This window comes from Alligator sinensis, unplaced genomic scaffold, assembly GCF_000455745.1.
Source record: "Alligator sinensis unplaced genomic scaffold, ASM45574v1 scaffold535_1, whole genome shotgun sequence".
Lineage (NCBI taxonomy): Eukaryota > Metazoa > Chordata > Crocodylia > Alligatoridae > Alligator > Alligator sinensis.
Genome location: NW_005842157.1, coordinates 937,450 through 958,585, shown reverse-complemented (window position 1 = coordinate 958,585; position 21,136 = coordinate 937,450). Strand labels below are relative to the sequence as shown.

The 21,136-nt window shown below is 41.2% G+C and overlaps 1 protein-coding gene across 4 annotated transcripts in view; it reads right to left on the bottom strand.

The window, feature by feature from the left end:
- Positions 1-21,136, bottom strand: part of NTNG1 (netrin G1) — a 289,692-nt gene that overhangs the window by 129,317 nt on the left and 139,239 nt on the right. For all 4 annotated transcript variants that reach the window (XM_014520830.2, XM_006025634.3, XM_025206492.1 and 1 more), the window contains exon 2: positions 18,212-18,852. In XM_014520830.2, the coding sequence (XP_014376316.1) occupies positions 18,212-18,852 (641 nt within the window). The remainder of the gene's footprint in view (positions 1-18,211; positions 18,853-21,136) is intronic.

Sequence of the window (21,136 nt, the reverse complement as noted above, 5' to 3'; positions counted from 1 at the left end):
AGTAATGCATCACTGTCTACACGTGTGGCAATTACTGTGAAGTAGATTAGTTTGTGTCATTTGCTGGGACCAATACATACAGGTACAAAAAAGAAATGCATTAACTAATGTGCAGTAGTGCACATTGGGTGCAAACTGTGCCCAGCCTCCTGCTTGGTGCAGAGCCACATAGCTAGAAGTTTGTGCAACCATATGTCAGGGACAGCTCATCGGCTGTCCCAGATGGCCTCCAGACCCATGGCCTGACCCCTGGGGCCCATGCCAGCTTCTGCCTGCCCCCTGGGCACCGTGCCCCACCAGTGTATTCCCCCGGCTCTGCCCCCTGGGGCTGTGCCAGCAGCTGCCTGCCCTGTAGGCTCTGTGCCCCATCACTACAGGTATGTGCTGGGCCCTGCAGCACTGCAAACTCCAGGACTCACACAGGTCGAGACTATCTCCCAGCCACCATGTCTTACCCCAGTGGGTGCATGCTAGCCGACACCAGCACCTGGAGTCCCAGCCTGACCCTCTGAAATCCCTGGTAGCAGCTGCCATGGAGGTCTCCCTGATGTCAGGTGCCAAACTCGATGGAGCATGAGACTGTGGACTACACTGCAACCTAGGGTGACACAGCGGTCCAGAAGCAGTTTAGCCATGCAATCCAGGCCAGCATGCACATATACACGGTCATGGCAGGCCACGTGCTGGAGCATGGCCACCAATGCCATGAGAAGGTCATGGCCCTGTAGGCCCAGTGGGTCCAAGTCAGGGACCACAATCATCAATTCATGGCTGCCCGTAGATCCATGCCCTTTCAGCAGCAGCTGGACCAGATCCTGGGCCCAACAGACCCTGGCGAGGCCCGCCATGTCTATTCCAGCACTGGCGGGCTGCTGGAGCCTGCACCATGGCCCAGCAACCACGAGGGCTCAGCAGGGGAGGGCCCCTTGGGTCTCCAGCACCAGGTCCCATCATGCTCTCTGGCTGCAGCCTCACTTGGTAGCTTGGGCAGCCTGGGCCACCACCTGCCCCGCCAACTCTCGCAATGCACTCTAAGCAAGGAGGACAAGCCAGGGATGGCCCCAGCAGTGAGCAGTTCCAGCTACTTCCTGGAGCGGGTGATTGCCCAGGTGGCCAGCTGTGCTGTGCTTCTGGATACCGCAGGCAGCCAAACCACTTCATTGTAGCCAGGGACCGAGTCCAACTGCCAGGAGCACCTGCCATGCCCATCCAGTAAGCCCCACACAGGGAAAAGGGCCGAGGAGGGAAGGGGGCACTGCAGCCACCCATGCCCATGCCAGCTCACCCACCCACCCCCAGGCTGCATGCTTGGAGCCAGGGACCCCACACCCAGGGGTTGGGAGGGCTGAAAGTTGCACTCAACCAGTGCACAGCTCTGGCCCAGGCACCAGTTGAAGAGTGCCTGGTCTGGGTCAAGCTGGCTGATGTAGGGGCATATGAGCTACACAGCAGCAGTGGGTAGATGGGGTCCCCAGTGAGTAGGGGTGGAATGGTCATGTCGCCCAGTTGCGGGTCCACCAGGGCTGGCAGGGCGGAGTTCCAGAAAATCTGGGCATCGTGGGTGCTGCAAGTCTAGCCCACGCAGATGTTCGTGAAGGCACCCCAGTAGTCTGCTATGGCCTGTGGCATGATGCAGTAGAAGCCCCACTGGCTGTAATAGGGGTGGTCTGCTCCAGGTGATGGTGATGGGGATATGTGTCCCATTGAGGGCCCCAATGCACTGGAGGAAGTCAAGTGACCAGAAGCCCACCACTACCTCCTTGGCAACCTGGAGCATGGTTTGGGCCACTGCAGACCTCCAGGATGCCTCCCTAGCAGTCATTTTGCCCACCCTGACAAAGTGGCTGATGTAACGTAGGCTGGTGGGCATGGCGAGCTTCAGGAGAGTGATGGCCACCTGGGTCTCCACAGGGAAGGGTGGGCATATGGTGGTGGGCTGGCGCTCCAGGTGCAGACCGAGTTGCTGGACTAATTCCTGGAACGTGGCCTGGGTCATCTGGAATGAGTTCAGTCACCGGTCACTGTGGTAGGTACAGGCTCAGAAGTGGTGGGACCAGAGCCCAGGAGCTCATGGACAGTGGCCACAGCGCCATCCATGTGGCCATTGTTGGCATCCCTGCCAGGGTCCAGGAAGCAGCCCAGGGACTGGTAGCTGATAGTTTGGGGTGGGGCTGAGGCTGGGCCCCATGCTCAGGCACGCAGATGTACAGCAGAGTGGGGTGGATGGGGTTGAGACCCACCCAGGCCAGGTGGCGGTCAGTGCGGTTGCAGAGCACGGTGAGTACAGTGGTAAGCAGAAGACCATGGCACTGGTCATCACTGCTGAGGGCTAGACTAGGAGCAGCCATAGCGCACTGGGCACATGATCTGGGGACAGTGTCTCGGAGGGCTATGCCAGTAGGCTGCAGACTGCTCCAGGCCAGAGAAGCATGTGGACAGGGAACAAGTTGTGGGACAGCCTTTTAAAGGGCACCCCTAGCACCCGGGCAGCTGTGGCTGGAGCCTGGAGCTCCTCCTGGCTGCTGCAGGGGGGCAGAGCAGGGCAGGGGCAGCCCTGGACCTGACTGCTCCCATTGGGTGCAAATCTGAGCTCGAAAGAATGCATGTTCATGGCCAAAGGTTATTGTGGCTCAATTTACTGCGCAGTAAAATTCAGGTACATTAATTGCACGTGTAGACTCACCCAGTGATTTTCAACCAGGGTGCCTTGGCACTCTGCGGCACCTTGAGATCCTTTTAAGGGTGCTGCAAGCTGCCACCCAATGTTACCACTGTTAGGTTTACAAACATGACTCACAACCAGAGATTTCAAATAGGAATCCATTGTTGTGGTTCTCCACAGTTCTTTGCAACAGGAAATCTTCTCTATGATTCTTTTGTAGTCAAAAGAGTGAAAACTAAGAGCTGGCATATTTCAAGGGGTGTTGTGAGTCAATCCATGGATGATGCTACAAGTCTATTAAGGTTGAAAACTATTGCTCTAACAGTAGCCATTGGAGTTAAGGGACATTACAAATCCGATCTTCAAAAATATTCTCTTCAAGATATGTGGATATCTAAAGCTCACTTGGAGAACAGAAACAACCAGACAAATATTTTTAGACATTTTTAAATTTAAAGAATTAAGGCACCCAACAGGGTTTACATAAGAATATGAAATGTTAAAAGTATCTCTGAGAAACTTTCCTCTTATCAATACTGTAATTGCTATCTGTGGTGAAGGTAATCTGATACAAGAAAGTCGTCAAAATCTACAATGATCTCTTTTGGATAAAGGGAGCAAATGGCCACAATATACAACACCCAGTTGGTTACATGAGGCTTTCTCAACGTTATGGTCCCCTGTTCTCTGAGTGTTAGGAAACACCCTTCAGGCTCTTCATATCAAAATACTTCTTTAATAGAAAACAAGTTAAAAATTGTAATGCTACCCTTCATCCCACTTCCCATACAACTGTTTTTTCTTATTTTTTTGCCACCACTTCAACAGGTAGGCAAATGCAAAACAGAGGTGAAACACACTATAGTTTTCATTTACGTGTGAACTAGGCTCACTTATAGATAGATCTTTGTAGAATGTTAGCAGTTAAAAACAACATTCTTATACTCTGTTGCCTATTTATTTAGACAAATAGTTCAAGGACCAGGTTCTCACTCCCAGCTCAGCCCCATTAGCTTTTTCCCTAGACTGCAGTGGAAAAAGGGATGTATCCTGAGAGACAAACTGGCAAGTCTCATTATAAAAGGTCACCCCAGTGTGATTTAAATTTCTCACTGCTGACTTTGTGCAGTTCAGTTTGCTCTTCCCACTTGAAGAGCCATTCCAGGGGCACGTGAAGATTAGGAAAGGTGTTCACCAGGCATTGCAGGTTTGAGTAGGGTAGAGGGACTGACCCGCAGTGCAATGCATACAGTGTGAAAAGCTAGAGCCAATTAAAACATGATGAAGCTACAGAAATGCAGCCAAGATCAGTAAGTTTAGAAAAAATAACCCCAAAACAACAGATGGAGAAAATTTGATTCCCTGCATTGCCCAGGCATGTGTCACAGCGGGTGCATCTAAACGAGATGCTATGTCACCAGAGCAATGAGCTGTGTCACCATAGCTCATTGCTATGGCAACATAGCATCAGCGGCCACGAACCGTGACACCGACACTACTGCGCAGTAGCAACAAGTGCGGTAACTACTGCACAGTCTGGCACACGTGTAGATGCTCCCACTGAGTAGCAGCACCACGCATCAAGTAAACCCTAAAGAGTGCTCTTCAGAGGTAATGAATTTAATGCACTGGTCTGTACGAAAGATTAAGAGCAGTTTGATAGATTTCAACTCTCTGCAGTTCCTATTTGCTTGCTTGCCAGTACTCTCTAAATTGGCCTAAACAAAAGCACTATAGCAGTAACACGAGATCAAGGAAGTTAAAATTAATATGCCTGTAATGACTTTGGTAAATACTGCCTCAAAGTCTAGTTTCCTGATGCGCAGGAGAGTTAAATGGAATTAACTTTACCAAATATAAGCAGAAACAATAAAGAGACCTGCTACTGTTCTGTCTCTGGTAACTGGCATTAAAATATATATAGTGTTTGGGGAACTGGAGCTGTCCTCCAGTTCAATAAAACTAATGCAATTAAAGAATAGGAAGACTGTTTTTCCCCCTGCTTGCAGTTTAAAATGAGAGCTTCCTAAGACTCCTGACCATTGCTGGAATCCAATTCAGGACCTTGGCTTATCAAATTCAAAGCTCTGGCACTATGCCTTTAAGGTATTAAAGTGCTACTCATTGCACCAGCTCTGTCTCTAAATGTTTCTATATAACTTTAAAGTGCAGGCACCCCATTTTGGAACTGACAAGTGTTCATTTTGTATCAAAATGGAGTCACCCAATGTATGCAGCTTCAGACAGCATGTCTTTTCATGTGAGACAACAAAGGAAAATATTTTCAGTACAAAAATATCTCCTTTTAACAAATATATTAAAAAAAAAGCCTGTCTTGCTTTGCAGGAATTCACACCTACACAAAGCTCCAGGTTTCTGAGGACCCTGTGGAGCAAGTTTCTTATTGTGTAATTCATCCAAGGACAGAGAATCTGCTGGGCTAATGAGCTCTCCTGCAGCCTCCTCTTCTGCAGGTGATTCCCTAGAAGCACAATCTTAAATGAAATACTGTAATGCTAAAAAAAGAAAAAAAAATTGTCAAGGAAGCTACAATCGTGCTAAACTGACTTCACTAAAAGCATGTGCCTGCAGATTTTTAGTTAGTCAATGTGAACTGAATTATTTGCTAGATTTCTTTCATGGTGAAGGCCACATTTTGAGTATTATATCATGTGAGCATATCAGTCTTTCAGGTTAATGCAACAGATTACTGATGTGGCATCTTGCACGTAAATGTCCTGAAAATGACCCTGACCACTGGGATGATTGGAAGGGTAAAGATGAAGGAGCTGTTCCTTTAGGCTTAAGGTACAGTTTAACCCTTGGCAGGCAGTCTCTCGCTCTTCCTATCCCACTGCTAATTTCTCCATGTGCTACTTTGTCATTCGGGCATCCAACAATGCTCATTAGACAGTGTGTGATAAGTCTCAGTACTTCATGTCTGTGGCAAAATAACTGATCTCTCCAAGATGCAGTGGTGATCCTTTAGAATGTATGGGAGATGAAACTCTCTTATGGTGTCTAGTGTAATAGGTGATCAGATGACAAATATGGAAATGATCTATCACTTACAAAATAATATCACAGTGGAAAAGGGCCCAGAAGCAGGAGGTAGGGAAGGAGGAGGGTTTAATTATATTTGCCAAGAACAGATGTTCTGAAGAGAATGGTCAGCCTGATTATTTACTGCCTGTTCAGAAGCACTCAATGCAATCTGAGACAAAGATCAGGCTCTGAGATATGGTGGTTGAGATTGCTGTAACAGGGAACCTAGCCTTGAAGTCAAGTTCATGTTGAAGTACAAAATTACCTCTCCAATTCATGGTTTACTTGTGAAAATGAAAAGGGTAAGAGACATATTATTAATGTTGGCATTAACGGAGGTAGCTGTTTTTAGATATTTGGTATTTCAGGAATGTGAGTTTAGCAGTCATTATTAGAAGAAAATCTTACTACACTCTTCAGCAAACTTTCCAACATTGAGCAGATGGTTACCCTATTACCAACCATTTGCATTTAACATATTGTAATGATTTATGTACCACATGCCACTGAGCAAAGCAAAAACAGTCAGTGGCAACTAATTAGTTGAGTGTGAAGACACATATCTCAATGTACATATCCTTGTTGTAACCAAATTTTCTCTTTTTTGATAGTTTACAGGTTTAATATGCAATGCAACAGAAATATGGATGGCAATTAAACCTGAACCATGACGTCCCTCTGCCATTGTGATAGCACATGTAATTTGTACTCGCATTACATTTCGTAGCAGGATTACCACTATAAGCCTGTGCCTTGGGGGTTGAGGAGGGCCAGTTTTCATAGTTCTTTCACTCCTGAAGATCTCAGGAGGCTGCTGAATCAACAGGGATGAAGTGGGGAGGTGAGAAGATTCCTGGGATGAAGCGGGGAGGTGAGAAGATTCCTGACAAGAAAGTAAGATCCCAGAGTATTGCTTTTTGAATATCTGCCACCAGCACAGGCTAAACATGTAAATTAATTACCTGTAGAATAACAAGATATTATTATTGAAATGGGATTCCTAAGTTCAAAAACCTCTGTGTTCTTCAAAATTTAAAGGCCAGAGTCTGGTTCTCTGTGGGAGACATGGCTGAGTGCAAAGAACCTTCAGTGGTGTGTCCAGAGAGTGCAGTTGCTATTATCTTCCAATCCCAATGCAGACAGCTTCTGGTTCATAGCTCCCACCCACCCCATCCCTCAACTTCTGTCCTGTTTAACCAAGCTAACCAATACACAGCTGATCCTCTGCAAAAGGATTGTAGCACAGTATCTGCAGAAGCCAACAAACTTTTTACTTACATCAGATGAACATTCTCCCAGGAACTCCATATGGAGTTAGACTGTACTGTACTGTAGGATTTCCACCTTCCCTCACATGCATCTTGCTTGCAAAACCAGAATCCTCTCTCAGTTCATAACACCGCTCAGGTCTTTTTGCCTTTGCAGCTCTCTCGCTTTTCGTAAACAATATTTATATTAAAACAACACAAACTTTGTATTGAAAACTGAGCCTGTCATACAGCCTAGTTAAACAAGATGAGTAAATCTATATTTTACTGAAGATCTTTTGAGCCAACTCAGATATACTTCCCTTATTTAGGCTAGGGAGAGACATTAAATATAAAATGGTTTAAGTGATCGGAAACTGGTTTAAACCTCTAACAGAACATAAGTTCAGTGCACGTAAATCAGTTTCAAAATGGAGGAAACTGGTGTAAGATAACCCTGGTTGAATGTGCATCAGACATAACTGATTTGGGTCAAACTGGTTTATACAATATCTATCCCAGGCTCCTTCCTGGTTTAAGTTAAACCAGAGTCCTCCAGAATCCCAGATGCTTTGCAGCTCTGCGTGGGGCTGTCTGCTCCAGAGAGCAGAGCTGGTCCCACCCCCCTGCTCCCTGGCTGGAGCTCCAGCAGAGACTGCAGGTACAGCAGGGTCTGGCTTTTCCCTGCCTCATCTCCCCGTGCTGTTCGCTGCTCAAGCAGGGATCCCCTCCTCCCTTCCATCTCCCATAGCATGAACCCCAGCCCCATGGACCCTAGGCATGTGGTATGCTAACTAATGGTGAGAGGTGTCTGTGTGTATGTCTCTCCAATTTCACTGGGACAAGCAGATAGAACGGTGTATGCTTAGGGCTTTTGGAGCTATTAAACAGGTCAGCTGGTAATATCCCTCCTTCCTTTCTTGGAAAAAGCTGTTTAAGAAGAGCTTGAACTAATGAGAGAGGCTTTTGTTTTGTTAATGGTATGATAAACACAGATAAACCCTACTGGCTTCCTTGCCTGTCAGTTTGCTGCAGACAGTATGAAAAAGCAGGGAGAGGGAGATTGAAAACTCCAGATCAACAGATGCCTGCATTGCATGCACCCCCTTGCCTCAGAGCACTAGCCCAGGGTTGGGGTCTAGTAATACTCTCACCCCTTGAGCAGTGAGCGGGGAAAAGCCTGGGACGGTGCAGGCAGACCTCCCTAATCAGAGCGTCTTGCTGGGGCCTGGCCACACCCCCCTACCCCCCAGCTTAGCCCTATAAAAGGGAAGGGAGGACTGATTTAGCACCCCCAGCTTCTAGCCTGAGCTACTGCAGGCATGTGCCTGCATTTCTTCAGTCCAGAGGGGATGTCAGTACAGTTAAGGACCAGTTCAGCCTAGCCAAGTTAGACTAACCTGCAAAGATTGAATCAGCTCAGGCTCAGGCTTTTTGACTGTCTGTTCCTAGCCTTAGAGGTAGGTCACTGTTACTAGTTGGAGGGGTTAGAAATCAGGCCCATGAATCTAGGGCTGCAAATGCCAGGAATGTGATGAGTCAGGTGAGTAAAACAAACAGGATTTGGCCTAATTTTGCTCTTTACTACAACACAGTTCACTCCTATATGAATATGTTCCTCAGCATGTGTAAAACCTGAAATCAGTGGAACCACACCCATTTACTGCAGCTATCAATCTGGCCCATGTGTGAGGAAAATGTAGAAAAGGTAGAAGGTTGTTTTTCAGGTTTTATATAGAAGCAGTGTTGGATTCCTTCATTTGGTATTTCAATTTTTAAAAAAACATTTACATTAACTCTTCCTTTTTACTTCCATCACTCTCAAAAAACAAACATAGAAACAACCTTCCTCAAGCAAAATTTGGATCTGATACAGATTAGTTTTATACCCGTGAAACTTTATCCACTTCACACAGGTACCTGAAGATACCTGAGACCAGAATGAGGCCTACTGTCATATTATAATACTTCATTTCATGTAATTTGTAGAGAGCAGTACACAGTGGGCGTGTCTACATGAGACGCTTTAATACATATTAGCCTAATTTAATGCGCATTATGGGTGTACGTCTACATGTAAGCGCCTTTAATGCACATTAAAAATGGTGAAATTAGGCTAATCACACCTAAATTTGATACCTGCAAATGCATGTATCGAACTTAGGCACTATTAGTTAAAGCGCATTAACTCATGTATAGACTGATTCCACACTAACTTTCGTGCTAGGTCTGCCCAGCCACTAGGGGCATAAGGCAGGCCTGCAGGGACTTGGTACTAACTTTAGAGCTGAGAGCACTAATTTTAATGCCATGTTCCTGCACATGTAGACACCTGCAAAATCACTTAATGCACATTAGCTTATGCGCATTAAATTTAGTTGCGCTCAAATGCATGTGTAGACATGTCCAGTATTTACTACAATGGAAGAACAGAGGATGAAACCTGCCTTTAGGTAAGATAGAAAAGTTAACTTTTCCAGACAGTTAACTCATTTGACTTCTTTGTTTAACCCTCCTAAGCAATATAGCTGCAATTAACGATGAACTCAGATAAATTAGACTTTTCATTAAATTGATTTTTAAAGTTCTTCAATTATTTCCATATATCACAGCAACAGAAAGATTCCTCATTTGTCACACCTAACAAAGACATTAACAGAGATAATAATCATCTGCTAAGAAAAACAAGTGACCATTTTAGGCTTAACCACTGCCTTCTGATGCATTTCCTACACTGATGGGTATCTAGGAAAAATTAGATCCTGAGCATGTGTAATTCTCTTCCATAAAGAAAAGCACAAAAATAACTGCACACATCTCATCAGACTAGTAATGGTGGCCAAGATTACACATAATACTTGCCTACAGCTGGGAAGGGACCAGAATGATCATTATTACTAGACAGCTGCTGACAATACAATGACAACACATATACTTCAAATACTCTGCATGATTTCGACTGTTAGTTCCTTTGACTAAAATTCTCAGATAGTTGGTCCCTGTATGAACAGTTAAGAAGGGTGGTAAGGACTGCCAAGGTTGGCTTTGACAAACCAACTTACACTCTTTTCTTTGGGCTACAGATGGACAAGAATACCTGCAGTACAGTAATTCTACCCAGCTCTTAGTGCACGCTTTACACGTGCCTGGTCATAGAAACTGGGAACAGCATGGTTACAGAAGCTCTATGGAAGCTCCAGGCCAGAGAAGGAGTCCTTTTATGCAGGGCGTATATTTTTCACAGGCCATTCCAATCTCCTTTAAGATCCTTCTGGTATCATAGTGGTTTAAAGTGGTCATAGGACAAAAGGAAATCAGCCACATTATCTCTGAATCACCATGGGCACTGGTAGACATGGAAAAACAAACAAACAGCGCTTTACTGGAAGAGGAAGCACGTTAATTTGACCTGGCTCCCCAGTGTCAGTATAGATCAAGTACTTCAGCAGGGCTTTATGGCATTTTTATGTAAAGCTGAATCAATCAGCTATTAGATAAAAGTGCAAAAAAGCCCTGCTAAAGCATGCAATTTATAGAGACGCTGGGCAAGCCAGGTCAAACTAATGCAATCCCTCTTTGGGGCATGTTCTGCACTCGGTGCAAGCATGTACCGAGCTGAGAGTAAAGCAATGTTTTTTTTTTCACGTCTGTAAGCAGTCCACATTAAGATTGGTAAGCATGGCATTTAAAGCACTGAAAAAATGGATGGTTTGAATTTGAAAAGGCTACACTTTATTTCAATATAGAACATGTAAATACTAGTTGCTACGTATAAAATAGTTGAAATGATTTAAAATTTTAACTCAGAATGAAATATACGGATATAGCTTCAACTTCAACTTGAGGGACTGCTTGGTGCTTGGAAACTTTCAGAACTGTGAGTCAGTAGATCTGCAAGTTTATTTAACTGTTTATGTTTGCCTGAACTCTCTGAAAGAAAAAGCTTTTAAAAAGAAAGATTCTGCTAAGGATGATTTATAGTTGAATCTCTGAATTTATTCAGAAAGGTCTTTGGAGGTTTTCTTGACCGTGTATTGTATTACAAAGTCACATAGAAGGGAAATTTCGATTTCCTTTCATCAGGATTTTCACTTATGCCTCTCTAATGTTCACTGACAATGTGGCTCATACTCACAAAAGTGATTGGTTCTACTCCTGACAAAAGCACTGATCCTGGAACATACTGAGTGTTCTCAAAAGGGAACTCTGTGGTTTTTAAGGAAACACTTGACACTTCACAAAAAATAAAGAGCAAGCAAATGCTATGTTGTAAAGGTGCTTAGTGGAGAGTGATAGTTTAAATACATCAGTATCCACACTGGCACAGAAGAAAATAAAGATCCAATCATGTTCTCAAATGCATTGTTCCATTCTCTCTACCATGGATGGTTGGCGCTTTCAAATTGATCTTTAAGCATATTCATAATTCTTAAATACTAGCATGGAAGTTGAAAACAAAAAATTATTTGACCATGTGGAACAGGCTAGAGTAAATTAACATACCTTTCTTAAAGACCGTTAACAGGGGTGGATGAATACTGAAGTCATTTAATTAGTTCAATTCATGGTGTTTTCTTTAAAAGGCTTGAAGTGTTCATAGAAAATGAGAGATCTTCTTCCTTAATGACATACTAGAGTAGATCTAATTTTTTTCTATTTACACTTGGGAGTTAGGGATAAACTGACGAGCTTTTAAATACATAAGTTGTTTTTTTTTGTCCTCTAATGAAGTTCATAATTTAATTGGAGAAATTATTAAATACATTCACTCTAAATATGAGTAAAAATCTCAAAGGAAAACAAGATGCGTATGCAAGCGTTTTCTTTGTAAATTAAGGAATCTTAAGTATTGTAAACATATATTTGAAAAAGAGAATGGGCCTCAGCTGTCCACTTGAAACCTTGTAGTTTGCATATCTTTACTTTGAGGATTTAGGTTTAAACTGAAGCTGAATGGGAAAATTTCCTATTAAAATTAAAGGAAAGTCCCTCTATAATTTACAGTTTCTGTAGGGCCAAATTCTACTTTTGGGCACATTACAGATTCATGACATTAGACCAAGGTTTCCAGATTTACATCAGTGTAACTGAGGGCAGGATTTAACCCATTTAATCCATTTGGAACACAGGGAATTTGTGTATCATCGAGAGAATACAAGCAATATAGCCTAACATAATCTGAGCCATTACTTTGTGAACATCCTCTGCAATTTGCACAGCAGGTCCCAGACTGTGGATGGCAGTCTGCTTTTTTAAATGGCTGTAAAGGCCCCTTACCCACTTCTAAATGAGTGAGATCTCGTTAATACTGGATAGTCAAAGCAGACTTCAGGGCATGCTAGCTGGAAAAAAACAAATAACAAAAACAAAAAAAAACTCAATAGAACCACAACAGTGCAGCAAATGTACTTTTCCACAAATGTAACTAATTCCAATTGTAAGGTAGGTTAAATTTAGAATGGGTAAAAGGAGGGAGAGAAACTGTTAAAACTGAAGACATTTTTCACTTACGTAATGCAAGACAGAGATTGCTATTACTCCTGGAACTGGGACGGGATCTGAGACAGGGTCAGATAACCTTAGAGCTTAAATACAGAAGCTTCAAACAGAGAAAGAACATAAAAATAAATTCTAAGGGGCTTAACAATAAATATTATATAGAAATGGGATATTTTCACTTCTAAAGGAAAGTACTGGCTTTTAGACTGAAAAACTGGCCGTGAATGAGCAATAATATTCTTTGCCTTAGCCAGCCAATATTTTTTCAATACATGTGGGATATAAGTTTATCCTAAACTATAGTCAACATGTACATATACATACCATTAAAAGTCAGAACTGTAAAACTTAACAGTAATGTCTATTTTTACTCTAAGGATTAATTTATCTAAACCTGCTGCTGCCTGACCCAAAGCGAGGAGACTTTCCCTCAATTTAAAAATATTTGTTATCAAGCTCTTAATAAATAAAAAAACCCCCAAACCACTGTTCAATTAATTAAAGTATTCAGAACCCCCAAAATTGCCCCTCCTTAAGTAGTGCTAAAAAAACATACTTTCTTGAAGTTAATTATTCAGAATATCCTTGATTTTCTCTGTTGCTTCAGAAAAAAAAGATGGAGAAGAAATGTCTACTCTTTCTTACTTTCTCATCCTGGCAGACTTTATTTATGCATTAGTCGACCTTTTTAGCCATTAGGACCATCTTGCCTCAGCAGTTAATTAACACAAGTGCCATAATTTAATACAGTTAATACTACTTGATGCCCTTTAATGTACCTTCCATTAGTGATATTATTGTAGTATTACCCTGTAAATTAAAATGAGATCAAGACTAAGAGAGGCTCTCTTTAATTAAGGTACTGGCGCACTACCCTCGTCCATTATTCACCAGAGAAAATCACCCTGATTTAGTGAAGCAGACCATCCATAAGTCAGAATTAGTTCATGTGGATTATTAGGTTTCTTGAATAATATGAGCTCAATGGGGTTGCTGAAATTGCTAACAGCCATGTTTCCCCTTTTTTCATTATCTTAATAAACACAAAATGAAAGGTGGTAAATGGAAGTTGAATAAACAAGTGGTAATAGAAGAGCTCAAGTGTTTATGAAGAAAACATAGGTTTTCATTTCTGATACTACAGGCATCTAGCTTATTTCACACCAAAATGCAACTGAATGAGAAAACAAATTCTTTATGAAATGGTTAAATCTCCAAGGTTTATTACATTGTGAAGTATTAAGAAAATAACCAGTGTATTTAATGTGACAGCTTTAAGACAAGTACTTTGCACAGTCATTGATCCCTGAAATTCAACAGGAAGGAATTTATATATGAAATCAACTTCCTTTATAATATGCTGTTATGATCAGTGGTTATTTTAACTGTACTTAATCCATGGATTAATTTTACAGCAAAAGACACAGCACTAAAAGATGCCTGCTACTATCACTCATCCACAGCATATCAAGCTGCTTAGCAGACTCTCTGTACCCTACCTGTATGGAATAGGCCTAACTTTCTTGAACTACTGTTAACATACAAATCCAGGATTTTAAAGCCCAAAGTGTTAATTTGTGGCTAAAAATAAATCTATAAAAAAAAATTCCAAATTAATTTCTTAGGTTAAGGTGCCACTGGTGGAAGATCTAGTTGGTTTGCAAACCTAGTGGAATAAACTGCTTACAATCCTGGCTCTACTAAGATGCACACCTGGTCAGCAAGACCAGCTTGGTTGGTAAAGGATGAAGGCATCTGGGAAAACTACTGCTGCTTAGATTTTGCAGGGCAACTTCTATGAATAGCTTCCTACAGAACTTAGGCAGTAATCAAACAGAGTACCCTTCTCTGCTGGAGCTGACAGTGCACTCCTTCGGAGTAGCCCATGGTCAAGGATTGTGAACTATGCCTTCCCATGTGCTTGGAGATGGATTAACCATTTTATTTAATACAAGGACAATCAACATATACCTCAGAAAGAAACGAAAAGTCTAAAGCCCTGAAAGTGGTGGATTTATTTCTGTCAGCAGAACGATAAAGAATTCACACAAACGTAATCTACTAAAATAGGATTACATATTGGATAACCCCTTTGTAGTGTTTGTCCGATTAGAGCTTAGCCAACAAGTGTCACCATCAGATAAGTTCTCTATACGGTCACACTTAATTTTTAACGCCAGTTTGTCACAGGATTACTATACAGTTTTTTAACTGTTTTGAAAGACTTCTTATTGTAATGCATTTGTAACATGCTCTTTTTTATTTAAAACGATTTTTGTGATAAGGCACAGGTGAAGAGCTCAACCTAAGGAAAGACTCAGACAGATATTAGATGCTTAAATTCATATTGTGATCTGAAACTTCCTGCTCAACAGCTGTTTAAGCCTGGAGTCACATTTTTTTTTACCTGAAAGTTCCATAGGTACCTGTGTTTCCACTCCCGTGTATGTCCAGACAGGAATAGTTAGATTTCTAGCTCTTATCCAAGTCCAATTAAGGTCCGGAAAATAGGCAGAGTGCTATCCAAATTCCCTAAATGGTCCAATCCCATAAGTCTGCTTACAGTACACCCACTGCATAGTTAAAGAATGGGTTCAGCACAATGGTAAACTACTTTATTTAAAACCTCAGTCAGTGGTTGCAGCTTTGGATCTGCAGCTTTGGATTACCCTTCTGGTGCAGGGTGCTTATGTTTTAGGCACTGCAGTGCTTAAGATGAACTACCTTACAACTTAATTAGAATTTGGCCCTAGAACTGTGACACTGTGATGCTTGTTGGAGCCAACCTAATCCTTAGAATAACAGAAAATTAGGATTGGAAGGAACCTCAAGTGGTCATCGAGTCCAACCTTCTGCTCAAAGCAGGACCGTACCCAGCTATATCATTCTAACCAAGGCTTTGTCTAGCCAAGTCTTAAAAACTTCTAAGGATGAAGATTCCACAATCTCTCTGAGTAGCCTGTCACAGTGCTTTACTACCCTCCTACTGAGAAAGTTTTTCTAAATATCTAAAGTAAACTTCCCCGGTGCAACTTTACACCACTGCTCCTTGTTCTGCTATCTGCCACCACTGACAACAGTCTAGCTCCATCCTCATTGGAACCAACTTCTAGGTAGTTGAACTCTTATTAAATCCCCCTTCAGTCTTCTCTTCTCCAAACGAGATATGCCCAATTCCCTCAGCTTCTCCTCATAAATAATGTGCCCCATCCCCCTTACCACTTTCGCTGCTGCTGGATTCTCTCCAATTTGTTTGTATCTTTCTGGAGTGGGGGCCCAAAACTTGACACAGTACTTCAGATGTGGCCTCACCAGTGCTGAATACAGGAGAATAATCACTTCCCTCAAACTGCTGGGAATGCTCCTACTATTGCAGCCCAGTATGCGGTTAGCCTTCTTCACAACAAGCTATGCTGTTGGCTCATATTCACTTTATTGTCCACTGTAACCCCCAGGTTCTTTTCTGAAGAGCTGCTGCTTAGTCAGTCTGTCCCCCGCCTGTACCAGTGCATAGGCTTGTTCTGTCCTAAGTGCAAGACTGCACTTGCCCTTATTGACCTCAAGATATTTCTTTTGGTCCAATCCTCCAATCTGCTTAGGTCTCTCTGAATCCTAGCCCTACCTTTCAGAGTATCTACTACTCTCCCATCTTGGTGCCATCTGCAAACTTGCTGACGGTGCACTCCATCCCATCTTCCACATTGTTGATGAAGATATTGAACAAAACCAACCCCCAGGACCAGTCCCTGGGGTACTCTACTTGACACTTGCTGCCAACTAGACATCGAGCCATTAATTAATTACTACTCTTTGAGCCCCACTATCCAGCCAGTTTTCTATCCACCTTACAGTCTATTCCTCCACCCCGTACTTCCTTGGCTTGATGGTGAGAATGTTGTGGGAGACCGTTTCAAAAGCCTTGCTAAAATCCTTCTTTGGATCTGATTTAATTTCTAAAATACATGGATTTTTCAGATGGGACACAGTGGTCTCTCAAAGTGTGAGATTTTTTAATCCATGGTTTTAGTCTGATCCAGGATTTTAGTTAGTATATCTAACCTACAGAAAAGGGAAGCAGAAAGTGAAGAACGGAAATTGATGACTGACTAACATGTATGCTGCAATTCTTCTACACAGTTAGTAATATATTCAGCTATATCAATTACTGTTTCACACTTCCATGAGACTCCTAATAATTACACAATATCATGGGTATATATCACAAAAAATCTTGATACAAAAACATTCACCCAATAATTTTATCTTTTCAAATAATGAGGCTGTAAGTATGTATGTACTTACATTTGGCAAGGAGCAATTATAATAGTAGCTATGAACTTAAGCAAGCTATGCAAAAAAAACAACCCATTCTGACTTCTGTAACTATTGGTCATTAAAATATATACTTGGATTAAGAAAGTGTTGATCTATTCAAAGCCATGAAAATGACAATGATTTCCTGCTTTGTGTACATGAATATTAACAATATACTTAATTGTAATAATTTAATTCTATCAGAAATCTTTTGAACAGATAAAATACATCTTCTTGTAAGTGTGCAAATGCTTAGACACATGCAATCTTCTGTATAAAAGATCAAAAACAACCTCTTATGTAACCTTCCAAATAACAACAAACCTAGAAGTACGTATGCTATATAATCATCCTGTTGTCAATGTCAATTATCTTTACTTATTACTTTAAAGTATGTAACATTCTTTATCCCTCCATTATAGTTTTAGTACCACAAGTAGATTTTTTGTTTGTACACGAATGCTGTTGAGATTTTTAAGAAACAGTTGTGGATTCTTTAATTTATGGAGGGTATGGCTAAGAGGTACATGCAAAAAAGTAAGTAAAATGATAGTATCAAAAGAGATATTTAACTCTTTTATGACCCATGCATAAAGTGGCATCCAATTAATTTAAAATATCACATTTAAAACTTATAAAAGGAATTACCTTTTCCACCAGCTTAGTGGGATTCCAAAAGCTTTATCCCCATGTATTCAAACCTGACTGACTCATGATCTCCAGGAGCAGTCAGTGCTAACCCACAGGAATATTCGCTCAAAACTGTCCTTCATCGGTCTGACACTTGGTGTAAAGCATTACTGGACCCAGGATAGTTCATTTGCCTAATCTGGGGTGCAGTACCTATTATTCTGTCCTAATTGGCCTACAATATTTTGTTTTCCAAAATATTGGTTTGATTTCTCTACTTTATCTTTATTTGAATCAGCTAAAGTATATTAAATGGGTTCTAGCCTCCATGGTCTTCATTAACTTAAACACACAACTATACAATTCAGAAAAAGAAGTTCCCCTTAGTTCAAGAAAAGATATATGCAAGGCCTTCATATTGCTTACCCCTTACAATAAGGGCCTGCATTAAAGCACAGTGATCTGTCTCCTTTGATTTCTGTGATCTCTGGTCCTAAGTATGTGAAGGGAGAGTCTAGTGCAGCATTCCTTATATTGGGTTGTGTTTCATTCCCAGACCTAAAAGGATATACATTGCTAACCCGATTTAAAAAACATATTCCACTCAAACCTACAGAGATTTGTCAAGTGACAGGACAACTCTAATGACTTAAGTACTTCTGAATCAGACATATCCACTGCTTTCAGAAACTGATTTTTACTGAGCTAGATCCTGGAAAAAAAAAATTGTAATATTTAGGGGAATGGAAAAATCTGATCATTCTCTAAGGAAAATAATATATATACCCATTCTGAAAGGCATATGTTCTCTTACCTTCCATATACCCTTATGTCAGAGATTGCATAAAAGTAGCGTGCCAAATGTTGCTCATCTACATATATTTCTCCAGTGGCTGGCCTTAACAATCTTAGCCTCAGGTCTGTGATAGTAAAAAAATCTCTTAGCTTCTTGGTTGTATCAAGCTGGCCATACAGGGAAGCCATATTATGAAGCCGAGGTCCAGCAAAAAATGCAAACCTATCTTTGATTTCAAAGTGGATTATTTTACTATTTGTCATGTACCCAGTTGAATATTCTTCTGTGCAAATGATTTCTAGAACTGTGTGCTGTGATAAATCCTTCACTGATTTTGGATCCATATGGAAAGCATCTAAGCAGTCTGTAGCGTAATACTGGTAGGGTTGCCATGTTCGCCCATAGTCAAGTGATTTCTCCAGGATCATTTGGTCTGGACGTGCAGATTCAAAGGTGATAACTATGTTATCTGTTAATTCAATGGTTTTGTTCCAGGAGAGGGTAATGTTAACATGGAGAGGCTTTGGGTAGTCCTTCCAAGTTGTAGACTGCCAAAATGTGGAGGGATGTCTTCCTTCAAGATCAAACATTAGTTCAGGTGGATGTGCCAGCTCTTGTGTACTTGCATCACATTCATTATTGCACATGTAGGGATTCCCCTATGGAAGAAAAACAGAACAGCTTTACTAGCAGCATTGTATGACTGCCTACAGCACATAGAGACTTTCCTGGCTTGACACATTAGAATTGCATTTCTATTGTTCAGGAAGGCCAGGCTACCTCTCTCTATTGTTCAGGAGTAAAGTGAAGAAAGAAAATAAATGCTTGAAGGGAGTATCTCAGCCTTAACTAGATTTTTCCTGTTTGCTTGATTTATTAAATTAGAAAAGAAAAAACCATATAGCTTCTTAGATTTTGTAATTTAAGTGTTTTTCTTAGTGGGTTTTAGAGAAAGAAAAATAATTTATTTATCCTGAATGTATTGGACCAATAATCTAGTCACACACAAAACAATGAGCAAGTGTCTAATGGCTGAATAACTCTGCCTCTTTTTAAAAGAATACAGCAGCCAAGCAAGGAGAATTCCTTTCCAGGACAAGTGCATTTCATAAAAAGTCACTTTTAGAGCGAGTGCTTTAGAATTCACAATACAGACTCCATACACTCTATGTGAAACAACATCACTATAGCTTTCATGCTTTTTATTTCTCCTGGCGTCACATTTATCATGCTTAACTGTGTTCCTATTTAGTAATGTCTCCCCTTAAAACATTTACACTGTTCACCACAAATCATTAGATACGCTTTGTAGTACAAGCTTTGGGGATTGATCCAGATATCTGCCACCCTATTAGCTACAGGTTAGCAGAGTACTTCAGGAAAGACTTTTTACCAGACACTGCTCCAATTTATCAGGACAAGATAATCCACCATTTGATTAGGTGGGAGATGTCAGCAGCTCCAGCTGGAAAGCTGCTAAGGTGGTTGGAGGTTTGAACCATAGGTTAAGTAAAAAAAAATCTTGCCAATAATGTGAAGCTTTTACTGCTCTTGTCCTCTTAGGCAAGGTGAAAGTGAATTATTCTGCTCCTGGGCTTGTGATGTATTAGTTTGTATGCTACAATCTTCTTCCTTACTTAGGCTACTTCACTGGTAGGCTGGGGATATTTTGAAAGGCCATTGCAAGCTATCAGATATTCGAAGCCATGTTGAATCATGGCAATCTAATCTAGGTTTTTATCAGTACTCATGTTTAGGATGCTTTGCATTCATAAAGTAAATAACTGCTCTGTATTTTTGTAAATCAATGACAGTTACTGAGTGGGCTATAGTGGACAGCACTGCTGGATAGCAAGGTGTCGACATTTATATTAAGCAGAACTAGGTGTAAGAATATGCTTAACTGTGCATGTTAATGGGAGTTCTATTCACATATTGATGGAAGAATCAATTTAAGACCCTCAAGTAATTAGTCAAACTTTTTTTCTTATAATTACAATTATGTTTCTCTCTATCTAAAGGCCTTCAGGCTCTACAGCTTTTCAATCACACCCACTGCGTGAGCTGGGTCTCAGATAATGAGCTTCCATTTTGGTCACTGCCACATTCTTTGACATATTCATGTGAAATGCAAGAAAAAGGACTAAAGCACTCAGTCTGACCTCCCCAGAGGCAACTTCCTCCTACCTACTCAGAGAAATACTTTTTCTCTCTCTCAATTTCCTATCAATACATCTGAATTTTAAAACTGACAACAATTCGTTGGGACTCAAATATAACATGGAGAAAGAGGAAAAAAGCATAATTGGAAAAACAGAATGCTGTTTGTTAAACTGACAGATTCTAAACATCGAGCTGTAACTAGGAATATTCTGTAAAGAGTAAATCCTTGTTACAATTCTCCTGCTTTCAAGCTCAGTATTACTATTTCTATGCAATCTCTTTAAATAAAGCAGATGGAGGGAAAACAAAAATAAGTTCCAAGCAGAACGGGTAAGCCAACTTTTTTCTGTATTATTTAAACTCAGTTTAACATATCCAGAGACACAGATGCAAAGATCTGTAACCTTCCTTAGGCTTTTTTCCCCCTCAAGAAGGTTACAAATATGTGGAATCTGTCAAGATTTATAAATTTTAAATATATGTAAATGCACACTTTACAGAAAGAGGTCAGAGTTTCACAACTCACACCTTCACAGAACATTTATTGGAAAAATATGGTCATTTCAGTGTCTGTCAACCTGAAGCTATCTGTATAGCCATTAATGTGTATGCTACAACCACCTTTCTCCTAAAAACTACTTCATCTGGAAGTCATGGATATCAAAACAGAAAATCAGAGCTACTTGAGAGCAGCAAACAAGGCAGTTTGCAAGCAGTTCATGGGAGCATGAGAAGGAAGAGGAAGAGGGGCTAGGCTATGAACAACGCATGCCCCTGGAG